The sequence below is a fragment of the Tenrec ecaudatus genome, chromosome 1, assembly GCF_050624435.1.
Source record: "Tenrec ecaudatus isolate mTenEca1 chromosome 1, mTenEca1.hap1, whole genome shotgun sequence".
Taxonomy (NCBI): domain Eukaryota; kingdom Metazoa; phylum Chordata; class Mammalia; order Afrosoricida; family Tenrecidae; genus Tenrec; species Tenrec ecaudatus.
The window spans coordinates 10,144,502-10,157,993 of NC_134530.1; the positions used below are offsets into that span (position 1 = coordinate 10,144,502).

Genomic DNA, 13,492 nt, shown 5'->3' on the forward strand with positions numbered 1-13,492 from the left:
CCCCCTTCCCAGAGGTGCGTGGCCAGCCTGCAGCCAAGGCGCCTTGGGGTGAACTCCAACCTTTGAGTAAGCGGCCAAGCTTTCAGTGCACTGTTAGCGCCCCTCCCCTGCACCCCAGAGGCCCGGACACAAATAGTCTGCTTTCTGCGGACTCCACCCAGCACTGCTCCCCGCCGAGAGCAGTTCAGACTGCAGCCTGCCTTGGCCCTGTGCCTGCCCTGGCCCTGTGCCTGTCCCTGGCCCTGTGCCTGCCCCTGGAGTGGGCATGTAGGTCGCACTGTCTAGACCATCAGGGCAGACTGCATGTCAGACGACTCACCCTGGGAACTCTGGGTGAAGAGCAATGTTCCCGGGGCTTGGTTCCACCCTGGAGCCTCCATTCCAGCAGCCTGGTTCTCCAAGGGCCGGGGCTTAGCGGGCACATGGTGGAGCCATCTTGGTGCCCTGATTGTGAGGGCCTTTCAGGTGGGCTTTAGGTACCCAGCTGCCTTCCAGCCTGCTCACCCCGTCAGGCCCCTGAGCCCGCCTCCCCACAGTGAGCCTGTCCAGACGTCCTTCCAGAGGAACTTGTTTTAAATCGTCCTTGCTAAACTGCCACCCCCCCGCCCCCTAGGACCCAAAAGCATCTGTTTTGAGATGGGACCCCCTCACTGATTCAGCCAAGGAGAGTTCTGTGGTGGGCACGTGTTGCTTTTGGATGTGGTTGCGGGGCGCAGTTTCGCCCCGAGATGGTGGGCGGAGCAGCCGAGGGCTTAGCATTGCGAAGGTGGTGTCACCAGACTGAATGACGATGACGCCCAGCAAGTAGGTGTGGGGTGAGCTCCCGGGGAGCTGGGGGTGGGCTTGACCCAGTCGGGGACCCCGGTCCGAGGGTTGGGGCTGGAGTTCAGGGGGGAGGTGGCAGCAAGAGAGAGCAGGGGTGGTGGCTTTCCTGGGAATCTGCATGTGTGGTCACAGGGTTAGTCCCGTGGGTCCTTGGGGTTCCCATAGCCTGCAGGCCTGGCACAGGTCACCTCCGTGGGTGCCTGGCGGTGATGGAGGCAGCGGGGTGTAGGTGAGGAGAGGGCTGGTCCTGAGCGTGGGGTGCAGGGAGAAGTGGGGGCTGGTGGAGAAGGGAAAAGTTTTGAACCAGCTGTAGGATCACGAGTCTGGGTCCAGTTGAGGGCAGATGGGGAGCAGGAGGCTGCAGTCAGGCAGGGTTCGGACTGGGGAGGTTTGGGGCCTCAAGTAGGTACCACTAAAGCGCCTGTGGAGGTGGTAGCTGGAAGCCTCACCTTCCATGGAGAAGACCCAGGTTTGGTTCCAAACCAGAACCTGCATGCGTCTTGTCTGTCTGTCTGGGGGCTTTCCTGTTGCTGGACAGGTTTCATCAGAGCTACCGATTAAGGCAGGCTAGGAAGAAAGGCCTGGTGACCAACTTCTGAATATCATCCCCCGGAGACCCTACAGCTCACGATGCTCTGAGCCACAGCCAGTCACGGGATGGTCACCGGGCCCCACCCGTGCCAAGGTCCTGACAGCCAGGCTGCAGTTTGGGGACCTTGCGGCTGGTAGCAGATAGAAGGCCCCTAACCTTGGCCTGAGCTGCTGGCAAGGGGGAACTCTGACCTGGGTGTGGGGGTGCACCTGACATGTAACCTGTGGGTCCCAACCCAGGTCAGGCCCTGAGGGCCCAGTGTTGTGATACACGGGCACCCAGCTTACCCCCCACTGCCTTGGTCTGCCCATGTGGGCCCCTCACGAATTCCTCCCTCTGGATTACATCAGAACCATGTCAGGCCCCTCTTTCTGTGGGGACGAATCTGATGAGGGGTCCTCGCCTTCCCCTTCACCCTCCCTAGACCATAGCCAAGCCTGGGACTAGAGCGCCCTCCGCTGCTCAGCCCTCTCCCAGGCCGGGCTGCCGCCTCCCACCGCCAACACTGCACTCCCAAGCAGGCTAAGGCTTCCCGAGTACCGCTAGGCCCCAGGCCTCTTCTCCCTGTGGGCCAACGCAGCCCATCTCCAGGGCTCAGAGGGGTCACTCCCTTGCCCTCAAGACTTGGGAGATCTGGAAAGTTCTTTGCCCAATCAAAATCACTGCCATCGAGGCAATACCAACTCATCACAGTCTTATAGGGCAGAACTCCTGACAGGAGTAGAAAACCTCACCTTTCTCCTGAGGGGTGGCTGGTGGTTTCAAACTGCTGACCTTGGAGATCACAGCCCAGTGCCTAACCAGTCTACTATACTAGTTTTTGCTCCCGATCCCTTCCTGCCTTCCGAGCTTTATCCGTGGGCAAAGGCAGCCCTTGTGACTGGGTGCATTGGTGGGTCTAAGGAGTGTGAGCTCCTGGTGTTACTGTCCACCCTGTAGGCCTGCTGCCACGTGATTGGATGCTGATCCGCACAGCTGAGTGTGGATCCACACTCCGGGGGAAGGTAAAGACACTAGTATCAAGGGTGTGGCCCGTCTCTGTCAGGTTTCCCGGTCATTTTGGTGACTCTCTCCCAGTTTTCTCCCCTATTCTTTGTAGGACTCATTGCAATCCCTTTCAGAATGGTCAGCAGTGGTAGCCGGGCACCATCTACTTCCTCTGGTCTCAGAGCCAGGGGGCTGGGCTCCATGCACCCCCTTCCCCCTTTGGGTTAGTTGTTTCCACGTCGCTTTGATTCTTCCCCCACATCTTGCCTCCAGACAGAGACCAAGAGTTGCTCCCAGACGGCTTTCCCACAGCCTCTGAGAGACCCCGGTCACTACGCGCTGAAAAAGGATGCAGAGGATTGCCTTGGCGGACTCTCGTACATGCCCATTGACCTGACCTTGGTGCTCTCTGGGACAATGGTCCTGGTCTACCCCCCCACCCCCACCCCACCCCAGAGCCCAGCGACTCATTCCCCCCAGATGCTTGGTTAGAGATACGAAGTTTTCATTTATAACTCCGCCCCCGTGTGCTCTAGTATATCCATGGGTATGTTTGCAGCGTAGGTAAATACAGATAGAAAAATGGCCTCTGCCCCAACTGTCGACCATTGTCCAACCATTGAGCTGGAGCGTCTTACTCTTACCAGGCCCTGCCTGCTAAGAATTCAGTAGGAAAATTAGGATTACCATCCCCCACCCCCCAGCCGTCACCTGCCTCGGGGCTTGTCCACACCCTCAGTTCTGATCCTCAGTGTCAAAGCTCGTGGCTGGAGAACCCCGAGGAGGGGGTAGGGCTGGCATTCTATTTAGTTGACATATGGAGCCAGGTGTCTGGGACCCTGACTGTGTGCCCCCCCCCCCCCAAGGAGAGAGGGAAAGGAGGGTCGGAGATGATACACACTGAGGTCGGAGGAAGATGTCCCCTCCCTGGCTGGTGCTGAGCTCTCTTGAAGAAGGGGCCTCTAGCCTTTGGCCTTGGCTGGCGGGGGTTCCTCTGTGGGAACTTGGAGGGACAGGTCACACTGCCTGCTGTCTTGGGTCACTACCCAGCACTGCACGTGGCCACTGACCACAGGGCTGGAAGCTGGGGTCCACCCAGAGGTGGCCAGGAAGAAAGGCCTGGTGGTCTGAGAAATCAGCCCTCAGCCGCTGCCTCCCGGAGCCCATAGGATGGCCGGGAGTCTGCCTCAGCTGGTTGGTTCTTGGTTCGCCCGCCATGGAAGTATCAGAAGTGGGTGGTTTTAGAGAACAGTTGTTGTTCACGCCAGGGACTGAGCCCGGTCCATCCTGCCTGTGGCTCCTCTGCCCCTGGCGTTGGCACCCAGTCCTTGGCATCTGTCCCCCATGATGACCCACAAACCCAGAAGGGATGAGGGTTAGGACCCACCCACCGGGAGACCTCATGAACCATGGAAGACCCACGCTCACGGGACAGGGCTTTAATTCACCTTGGGGAGTTGGGGTAGACACAGTCATGACGGGTGTTGACAGAAGGCTCAGTAGGACAAGTGTCTAGGTCTTGGGGTGCCCAGGGTCCTGGCTGTGGTCACAGGAGGTGTAAAGGCAGCACGGTGAGCAAGGGGCACGGGGTGTGGCAGACAGCTGGGCAGGGGCCTTACCCCAAGGGGTAGGGTCCCAGGGAGGCTCGGGTGGCTCCCAGAAGGCAGGGGACAGGGATGGTCAGCATGTGGCCAGCCGCTCACACACCCAACCGTCCAGTGGGTGTCGGCACGAGGCGTCGTTCCACTGGCCAGAGGTGCCCAGCAGCATCACGCAGTTCTCACCCAGGCCCTGGTCGTTGGGCTCCCCCGGGCGCCAGTTGCTAGGGTGAAGGCTCCAGGGTCAGGGGAAGGGAAGGACACGCCCTTCCCCAGTCTCATCCCTGCAGCCTAGATGCCCCCTGAACTGTCTGGGTGCCTTCCTGTGCCCCGGCCTCCCCACTGCCCAGGAATCCCCCTCCTCTGTCCATCAGCCTGAGCCTGGGCCCAAACCCTGACCAAACCCCTCAGCTGCAGCCCAGCGGTTTCAGGGCAGAGCAAGGGGCTCTGGGGGCACAACAGTGAAGCGCTCAGCTGTGAACTGAAAGGGGGGCAGTTGGCACCCGGCGGCCGAGCTGCTGCTCTCAGGATGGCAGCCTGGAAAACGCCCTGGGTGGTCCTCTGCGCTGCCCAGCTGAGTAGCCCCCACGCTCAGAGCCTGCATTCAAGGGTCCTTTCCTGCCCCCACCTCCCTCCCTCAGCATCCTGGAGCTTCCTGCCCAGTGTTCTCCTCGGCACCAGGATTGTCCTTCCAGTCTGGACTCGAAGTCTCCCTTGTCGCCTCCTTCCCCCCAGCAGCCAGAAAAGCCCCCTCTCTCACTCCCATAGCCTTACTCTTTCATTTGCACCCTAGAGACTTCCCCTCTGAGTCTGGGCCTGGGGACCCCTTCTCTGAGCCCTTTCCCCTTTCCCCAAAATGCTTATCTGGGCAGCTCCTCATCCCATGGGTTCCCCTTCCTCACCTGTCTCCCGAGTAGCCCAGAGGCCCCCTTGCCTGTCTCCCCAGGTCCTCAGAGGCCCCCCTCGCCTGTCTCCCAAGTCCTTCAGAGGCATCTTCTCCTCACCTGTAGTCCACAGGGCTCCCATCTGGCCACACAAATTCGCCTTCCCTGTCCAGGTCCTGAAGGCCAATCCAGGAGCCTTTCTCGCTGGCGTGTCTGCTCAGGAAGTCCTGGGAAGGAGGCCTGGACTTGAGGACTGGGGCCCACGCCTAGGCCCCTCCCTCCCATCCCCCCATACAGGAAGTGGGAGGAGGATCCCACCCCCTGCAGAGCGCAGGCCCACCTGCTCCTCGGAGCTGTGGATGCTGACCAGCTGTCCTTGCAGGTCGCTGCAGGCGTGCTTGGCCTGGATCCACTTTTTTGGCCTGGATCTACCGAAGTGGTAGCACTTCTTCTGGAAGTGGATCCACTGCTCGGGGCAGATGTTGCAGGCAGAGCCTGGGGTGGGGGAGAGGCACAGGGGTGGTTGTTGTGGGCACCATGGGCAGAGGGAGTGCTGTGGGTGGCAGTAGGTGGAAGTAGTCTTGGGTCCAGGCTGGGAGCAGACCCAGCTTAGGAGCTAACAGGGCTGTCTTTCTTCCTGGCTCACTGATGCTGACCTGAAGGACTAGCTCCATGGCCACAACACCTCAGCCATCACCACAAAGACCACCATTGTCAGGATCACCTCAGCCGCTGCTGCCACCATCACCACACATGACCACTGTCCACAACACTTCGACAACCAGCACCATCTCACAAACGTGACCCTCCCCATTCCATCACCCCAAACTACCATTGTCTGTAACCTGCCAACCACCACCATTGCCACAAACTACCACCATTGCCACAAGCTACCACAAACTATACTTCCCCTCCCACCGCCGCTACCACCACCACCACCTCCCACTGTTCACAGCACCTCAGTGGCCAGCATCTCACCACAAAGACCTCAGTTGTCAGGAACACTACCACCACTAACACCCTTGTCCCACCCACCACGACTCTCAGGAGCACAGCAGCCGCCAACACCATGACCACAAACCACGGCTGACTGGAAGACCTCAACCACCACCACCATCGCCACAAATCCCACCGTTGTCACGATCACCACCAGCCCCAGCACCACAAACCACCGCTGTCCACAGCACTTCAACAACCACCACCCGCATCACAGACATGACCCCCGGCAGGAGCACCTCAACCCCCATTTCCATCACCCCAAACTGCCATCGTCTGTAACCTGCCAACCACCAGCACCATTGCCACAAACACCTGGTGGCCAACAATCATCACCACCAACGCTACCTGTTACTGCTCGATTGACTCTCTTGACTGAAAATAAACTTTCATTTAGTGACCTAGAGAGAGGTTCCATCACCCTGGCCAACATTTTCAAAGGATCGTAGGATCCATCGTCGTTTAAAAGCCGCCTCAGGAGAACCGACCTGGGCACTTGTCGCCCAGGAAAGAGGGGCCAGTCTGTGACTTCCAAAGGTGCACATTATTCCAGGAAAAGAATGTCCTTGGGTAGGCTGACTTGGGACAAAGCGTCCTGACTGGATGCTACTCAACTCAAAGTCAGCTCCAGAACCAGCTCGGAGCTCAAGCCTTGGGTCAGACTTGATACAGTGCACTGATGACGTGTTGGTGAAGGATATCGCAACATACGACGGACTACTAGAAGGCAGAACAAAGATGGCTTTGGGAAAAGCAAGCACTCCTTAGAAAGAAGGATGGACAGACGGCACCCCACGGACTTTGGAAATGTTCTCAGGAGGAAGCAGACCCCAGAGAAGGACAGCGCGCTTAGTAAAGTCGGTCAGTGAAGAAGAGGACGGAACTCAAGGAGATAAGAAGATACAATGGAGACAGCATAGCTCAAGCCCAGCACCGATGGTGAGGACGGCCCAGGGCCGGGTTTCATTCCGTGGTCCCAGAGTCGCTCGGAGCTGGAACCCATTCAGTGGCCGCTAATACCAGCAACCAGCCAAGGACCTGAATGAGCAATGGGAGGTGACTTCTCGTAAGGTCACCATGATCCGGCTCCCATTGTCCCCCCAGAGGGAGGAACCACCATGGGATTTCTCATGGGGATCCCCACAGCCACACGGTGCCCCGAGGGAAAGGACCCTCTTCACAGCAAGTCGAGATTCTTCCTCTTCTCTAACCCTCTGGGGGAAGCTGGGGCTTCCCGGAGGAGAGAGACCACAAACCAAGCGGAGCAGGGTGGCAGGAAACTCAAGAAGCCACAAAACTCTCAAGCCCAGCTTCCTGCCTCAGTTTACGTGAGAAAATGCCCGCTCTTTCTACCGCTGGTCACTCTCCCAGCCACCCACGTGACCCTCATAACTGCCAACATCACCTCCATCCCCACCGGGCCTGGGGGAAATGCCAGTACCCCATCATGCCCATCCCTGCTGGGGTCACTTCCTCTAGTTCCCTAGCTGAGTTGGACAGCTTGCTGTGTAGGCTGTGGCTTCTGATCCTGCTGAGACTCCCGCACTGAGGCAGAGGAGGGCATATCCCAGAGAACCCAGGGGTAGCAAGGTGAGCGATGCTGTTACCTGGAGGATGGGGAGTGTGAGAGCTCCCCAGAGCAGTGGGAGGATGCAGGTGGAGTCAGAAAGAGCCTCCTCATCGTCGGCCCTGCCACACTGATGGACAGACAGCCGGCCGTGCTGCCACAGTGGGCTAGCACTGAGCTGCTAGCTACAAGGTCAGCGCTGCAGTCCTACATCTGCTCCCATAAAGGTTTCCAGTCTCACGTAAAAATGGTTCAACGTTACAAAAACAATACAGCCTACCAGATTAAAAAAAAAAAAAGGTTTGTGTGTGAAAAACCACACCATCATATCAATTGACACAGAAAAGGCATTTAGCAAAAATCCAGGCACCATTCCTGGCAAAAGCACTCAACAAAATAGGAATAGGAGGTAGATTCCTCAACTTAATAAAAGGCGTACATGCAAGAACAGCAGCAAACTCAAGGGGGAGGAACCTGAGAGCATTCCCCTGTTGAGAACCAGACAAAGATGCTCTTCATCCGACTCTCATTCGAGATTGTACTGGAAGACTTAGCCAGCTACCAGACAACAGAAAGAAGGGAAAGGCATCCAAGTAGGCAAAGAAGTAATCTCTCTCTCTTTGCAGATGATATGGTTTTATATGTAGAAAACCCAAAGACACAATAAGAAAAATTTTGGAACTCATGGAAAGATTCAGCAAAATATCACGGTGTAAGATCAGCATACATAAATCCATCAGATTCCTGTAGACTAATGAAGAGCATTCTGAACAGGAGTTCAAGAAGAGTACCATTTACAGTAGACATCTAAAAAAAGAAATAGGAAGGAACATTGCCAGAGTGTGGCAGGTACACAATCTGCTGGCAACTTGAGAGGAAGGGGTGGAGTCTAGCCTGTCAATCAGGTCATAGCCAATCATGCCTCTGTGTGGGCATGGCCTTCTGAGGATTCTGGGAACTCCTGTCTTCCTCCCTGGAAGTGGGACATACGCTCTCTTTGCTCAGTCTTCTTGCTGACAAGCCACATGGAGCTACTCTGATAGAGGCAGAGCTCTGGAGCTGGAGGAGCCACGTGGAGACCCACGCCAGCACTGAAATGCTTCCACAAGACTTTTCCACCCAGTGGCCTGTGATCTTCCTGCATTCAGTGTCATTGCCTGTGTCGTGTGAGTATGAAGGGAATTTATAGACTGGTATGGGGCATATGGACTAATCTCAGACTTGTGGACTTGATCTGGACTGGGCTGTGATTTTTTCTTCATATACAACTACTCTTTGATATAAAGTTCTCTCTTACACACATGCATGAATCTCCCTGGATTTGTTTCCCTAGTCAACTTAGTCTAACACACAGAGAAACAAAAGGCTTGCACAAAGAAAACGATAAAGCATTACTACAAGAGACCGAAAGAAACCTACCGCAATGGGAGAGAATATACCGCGTTCGTTCATGGGTAGGAAGACTTAACATTGTGAAAATGTCAATACTACCCACAAAAGTGATCCAAGGACAGAATGTGATTCCAATCCAGATCTCAGCATCATTCTTTAAAGAGATGGAAAAATGAACCTCTGACTTTGTATGGAAAGAGACTCAAGATGAACAAAGCAGAGCAGAGTAAGAGCCTCTCACTTTGTGAGCTCCAAACCCACGACCCAGTCAGGGGAGTCAGAACAGTCCATACTGGTACAAGGAGAGATACAGAGGCATGGGAACAGCCTAGAGAATGCAGGAACAAATAAACCCATCCATTCATCTACAGATAACTAAGTTTTGAGAAAGGACCGAAGCAGATTAAATGGGGGAGACAGACTCTCTTCAATGAATGGTGCTGGAAAAATTGGATTTCCATTTGTAGAAGAATGAACCATGCCTCACTCTATATATAAAAATGTACTCTAGATGAATTAAGAGCCCCCAATAAGATGATTTATGAAAATAAATAGCAAAGTAGAAAGATGGAAAAATAATAACAAAAGGAAGAAGAAAAAGTATGACCTGATATGTAACCACCCCGCCCCCCCTGCCACCTAATTCACAATAAAACATTTAGGAACAAAGAATGACCGCCTCAGTAACTAGGGAGTTCTATTCTGTCCTCTGTGGTCCTCACCCCCACTCCCCCACCCCTGATTTCACCCCGCCCATCTCACACGTGCTCACCATTGGCAATCTTTAGCTCCATCCACAGCTTGGCCACCTCTTCCTGAAGTCTCCATAGGGACTCTGAAGCTTCACGCTTCTCGTTCAAGCCTTGGGGAAGCGAGGGCAGGATTCAGTGCTCAGAAACTAACTCCGACCACCTTGGGACCCCCTCCCCTCCCCTCGGCCCTCCCAGGCTCACTTGTGGCTTTCAGGTTGTCCAAGTCCGCTCCAAGGCCATCCAGGTTCTGAGAGAGCTCGCCCTCTGGGGTGGGAAGGACAGAACAGATGTCAGGAAGGGTCCCCCAGCCAGCCCCCCAGCCAGCTGCATGGTGCCCATGGCCCCCGGCCCCTGGGCAGGGCCTCACCCTGAGACTGCATGCTCTTCTGTTCTGCTCGGATGTGTTCTATGCTCTCCAGCATCTTGGCAGCTGTTCAGGGAGGGGTCAGGGGTGAGAAACTGCTTGCAAGGTCTGTCCCCCTCCCCGCCCCCCTCTGTCCAGGTGGCCTCTTAGCCTGGGCCCTCAGGGCCACCCGTTCATTTTGGAGTCCATGGTGGGGACACAGGTGGAATCTCGGTCACCAAGCCTCCAACCACCCCGCCTCTGGACCCCCAACCTGAAGTCACTCACCCTGGGACTTCTGGGCCATCTGGTCACTCTTGTGTCTTTCCAGGTCCTTGGAAACTCGAGACACTGGGGCAGCAGAGAAAGGGTCCTTGGGAACCGTGAGGGCAGGACCTTGACACGCCCGCCCCCCATCCCCACCCCCAGTGTCTGCCTGTGGCTTCTTTTGTTGTAGAAAAAGCTATGCTGTGGAGAGAACCTGCATGCGTACCCCACCCCCACCCCGATTACCTGGTTCAGGTTACCAGGCACTGTCTAAGGGTGTCCTGAATCCTAGCTCCTGTCTACGTCATGCACGAACACAACGCCCATTTTACAGACAAGGAGACTGAGGCCAAGAGGGGCCATGCAAATCCTATAACGTCAACAGATGTTCACAGCCCACCAGGCCCTCCTCTCTAAGCCTCTGGCGGAGAGGCGGGTCCCTGTGGGGGAGGGCAGGTCCAGAGGTGGGTCACCCCTTCCCCCAGGTCCCATGGTGGTTAGTGGTCGGAGGGGACCAGAGCCTGGTGTCCTCACCCCCACCCTGGGACCTTGCATACCGTTCTGTCTGGCGAACCCTTCCAGCTGTTTCAGGTTCTTCTCCATGTCCCAGTCTGGGGAGAGGGGGAGGGAGAGCTTGTGCCATGCCCCTACCCCTGCCCCACTTTCCTGCAGGGGATGGAGGAGAGATGCTGACAGGGTGGGGAATGCTGGCGGGGTTGGGGCTCTAGCGGGTGGGGGGGCAGGTGAGAAGGCACGTGATGGAGGGAGCTGCTGGGGTCTTTGAGTCTGAGAGGGGTGTTCTGGCAGGGACATGGGTAGGCTCAGCGAGTTTGTGTTGGGGGGAGCGGGGGTGGGGGGGACACGAGGGTGTTCTCACGCCACAGGATGAGTAGAGTCAGCAACACAGCACCCATGGAGACCGTTGCCATCCCCAACAATATGATCCGCGTGCCCTGCCTGCAGCACGGCTTCCTGGGGGGCTTCTCAAACCCTGTAGGAGCAGCGGGGAGAGAGGTGTGGGGGGAGGGACATGGTGAGCGACTAGCTGAGGCTGGGCTCTGGCCCTGCCTGCCTCACCATCAGAGTCCCGCTGTCCTGGGAGACTGTCCTGAGACCGCAGCAAAGCAGAGGGTCTCAGTGGACCCCGGACTTCTCAGCACACCATCCCTGCAGGTGGTTGCCTTACAAGTCCCTGTCCACTCTGCGTCCAAGCCCACTGCACCCCAGTCTGTGCCTCCGGCCTTGGTCTGGCCATCTCTGCATCCTAATGCCTCTGGGTCTGTCCCTCTGGCCAGCGCCGTCTCGGCCGTCTGCTCTCTCTATAGCCCAGGAGCTGGCAGGCCTGACTTGGGTCCAGGTCATTGCCCACAAGAGCAGGCTAGATGACTGACCCCGGACGTCCCCCTCCTCCTCCCTTGAAGGATTTCATTACCCCAGCCGCTGCCGGGTCCCCTGCATCACCTCGTCCCCCACTTCTGGAGGCCAGCCTTCACCCTATACCTGGTCCAACTCTGCCTGTTGCCCGTCTCTACCCCTAATCTCAGGAGCCCTGCCCCCATCATTTGCTCCCCAAACTCTGCCTCCAGGCAGCCCCCGGCCCTGGGTCCCCAGCCCCCTTTGCTCACCCTGGTCCTGAGGATCCATTCAGCAGAGTCCTGACTCTTGGCTCCCACTCCACCTGCCCTCGGCTCCGTGGGGCTCCTAGCACCCCAGCCGGGCCGGTCTTTTTGTCTGGAGGGTGTTGCTGCTTCCCTCTCGTGCCCGCCCTCATTCTGGGAAAGTCAGCCGGGCCCCTCCTCCCTCCAATCTGGGCCTTTCCTAGAAATGCACCCTTTTTTCCAGAGTGGCCCCAGGGTGGAAGGTGGGGGCTCAGGCTGCTTGTCCCTGCCAGGCCCAGGGGAGGCTCCCACCTACGTATGATCTTTCCTCCATGGCGTTGCTGCTTGGACTCTCCTGGTGATGGGACACTCACTCCCTGACACGGCGGTCCGCTCAGTCACGGCTTGGGCTGGAAGGCAGGCCAGGGTTAGGGATCAGGCTCTGGCTCCCAGCGTCTGGGCCCAGGTGACTGTGATGTTTTGCCGATTTGAGCCTTTGATTCTAGGACCCGGCATCGGTGCTGTCGTGTGCAATCCTTTGTCCAAGTCACACGGGGCCTGGGACTTCAAAGGCAGTCCCCGGACCTCGGTGCTGGCTCAATTACCTGAGGACACAGCTTCCACCGGGGAGTCTGTGGGCAACAAGCCACCAGGCCAGGTTTCACAGCCCAAGAGGTCCTGCCTGTCCCCTAGCCCCCCTTCACTTCCCAGGGCCCTCACCCATTGTGGCTCCTCTGCTCTGTCGGGTCAGACAGTGGCTTTCCCATCTCCAGACAGGTCCCTCACCCTCCTCCTGCTGCCTCACACTCCCACCCTTCTCTGACTGTAGACCCCTGGACACCCCCTACTCCTGCAGCCTACTCCCCACCCCCGTCCCAACACCCACACACCCGTTCACACAGGCACATGTGTACACACAACCACAGACACACACCTGTTCACATGCACACACACATGGACAAACCACCCACCTGCACAAAGCCACACAGTCACATGTGCATGCACGATCACGCAGGGTCACACAAGACACATTCACACACATAGAAACACAGTCACACACATGTGTGCACGCACGGACACAACATGCAGTCATACATGCTCACAGTCATACAGACATGCATGTCCACATCCACACAGGACACACACAATCACATAGATGCACTCACATGTGCACACATTCACACAACACACACTCACACACAGATACACCTGTGTGTACAGAGACACAACATACACATTCACAAGAACACACACATAGATTTTCACACACACACCATGTGTATGCACAGTCACACTCAGGGGTTACACACACACTCACTTGTGTTTTGAGCCTGGCCTCCTGGCCAGTGGCACCCAGGGGTTAGGCGGGCAGGGACAGGGCAGGCAGCACTTGGAGACTGTGGCGAGAGCTTGCAGAGAGGAAGACTGACCCCACCGAATGCTATTCTCAACCGTCTAATCGGGGCCACCCCGGATGACTGCATTCCACGCCTGGCCTGCTTTCTTCTGAAGTTCTCCGTAAGCGGGGAAGTCCCTGCTATTATTACCTGCGTGTCTAAGGTAGGCTGGGCAAGGCTGAGGCAAGCCTCTGAAATGCTGCTGGAGGAAGGTGTGGAGCGAGGCTGCCAGGAGAGAGGGGGACAGAGGGAGGGAGAGGGGAAAGAGCCACGAGGCAGCATCGGGATTGGATA

General features: G+C 56.9%; 1 protein-coding gene across 1 annotated transcript; it reads right to left on the reverse strand.

The window, feature by feature from the left end:
- Nucleotides 1–4,084: 4,084 nt before the first annotated feature.
- Nucleotides 4,085–12,135, reverse strand: FCER2 (Fc epsilon receptor II). Its single transcript, XM_075536168.1, has 10 exons — nucleotides 12,114–12,135; nucleotides 11,081–11,194; nucleotides 10,761–10,814; nucleotides 10,225–10,287; nucleotides 9,961–10,023; nucleotides 9,795–9,857; nucleotides 9,614–9,703; nucleotides 5,227–5,381; nucleotides 5,007–5,113; nucleotides 4,085–4,226 (listed from the first exon to the last, which is right to left on the reverse strand). The coding sequence occupies exons 1-10, from the start codon at nucleotides 12,133–12,135 to the stop codon at nucleotides 4,085–4,087; spliced, it is 873 nt and encodes a 290-aa protein (XP_075392283.1).
- Nucleotides 12,136–13,492: the final 1,357 nt, after the last annotated feature.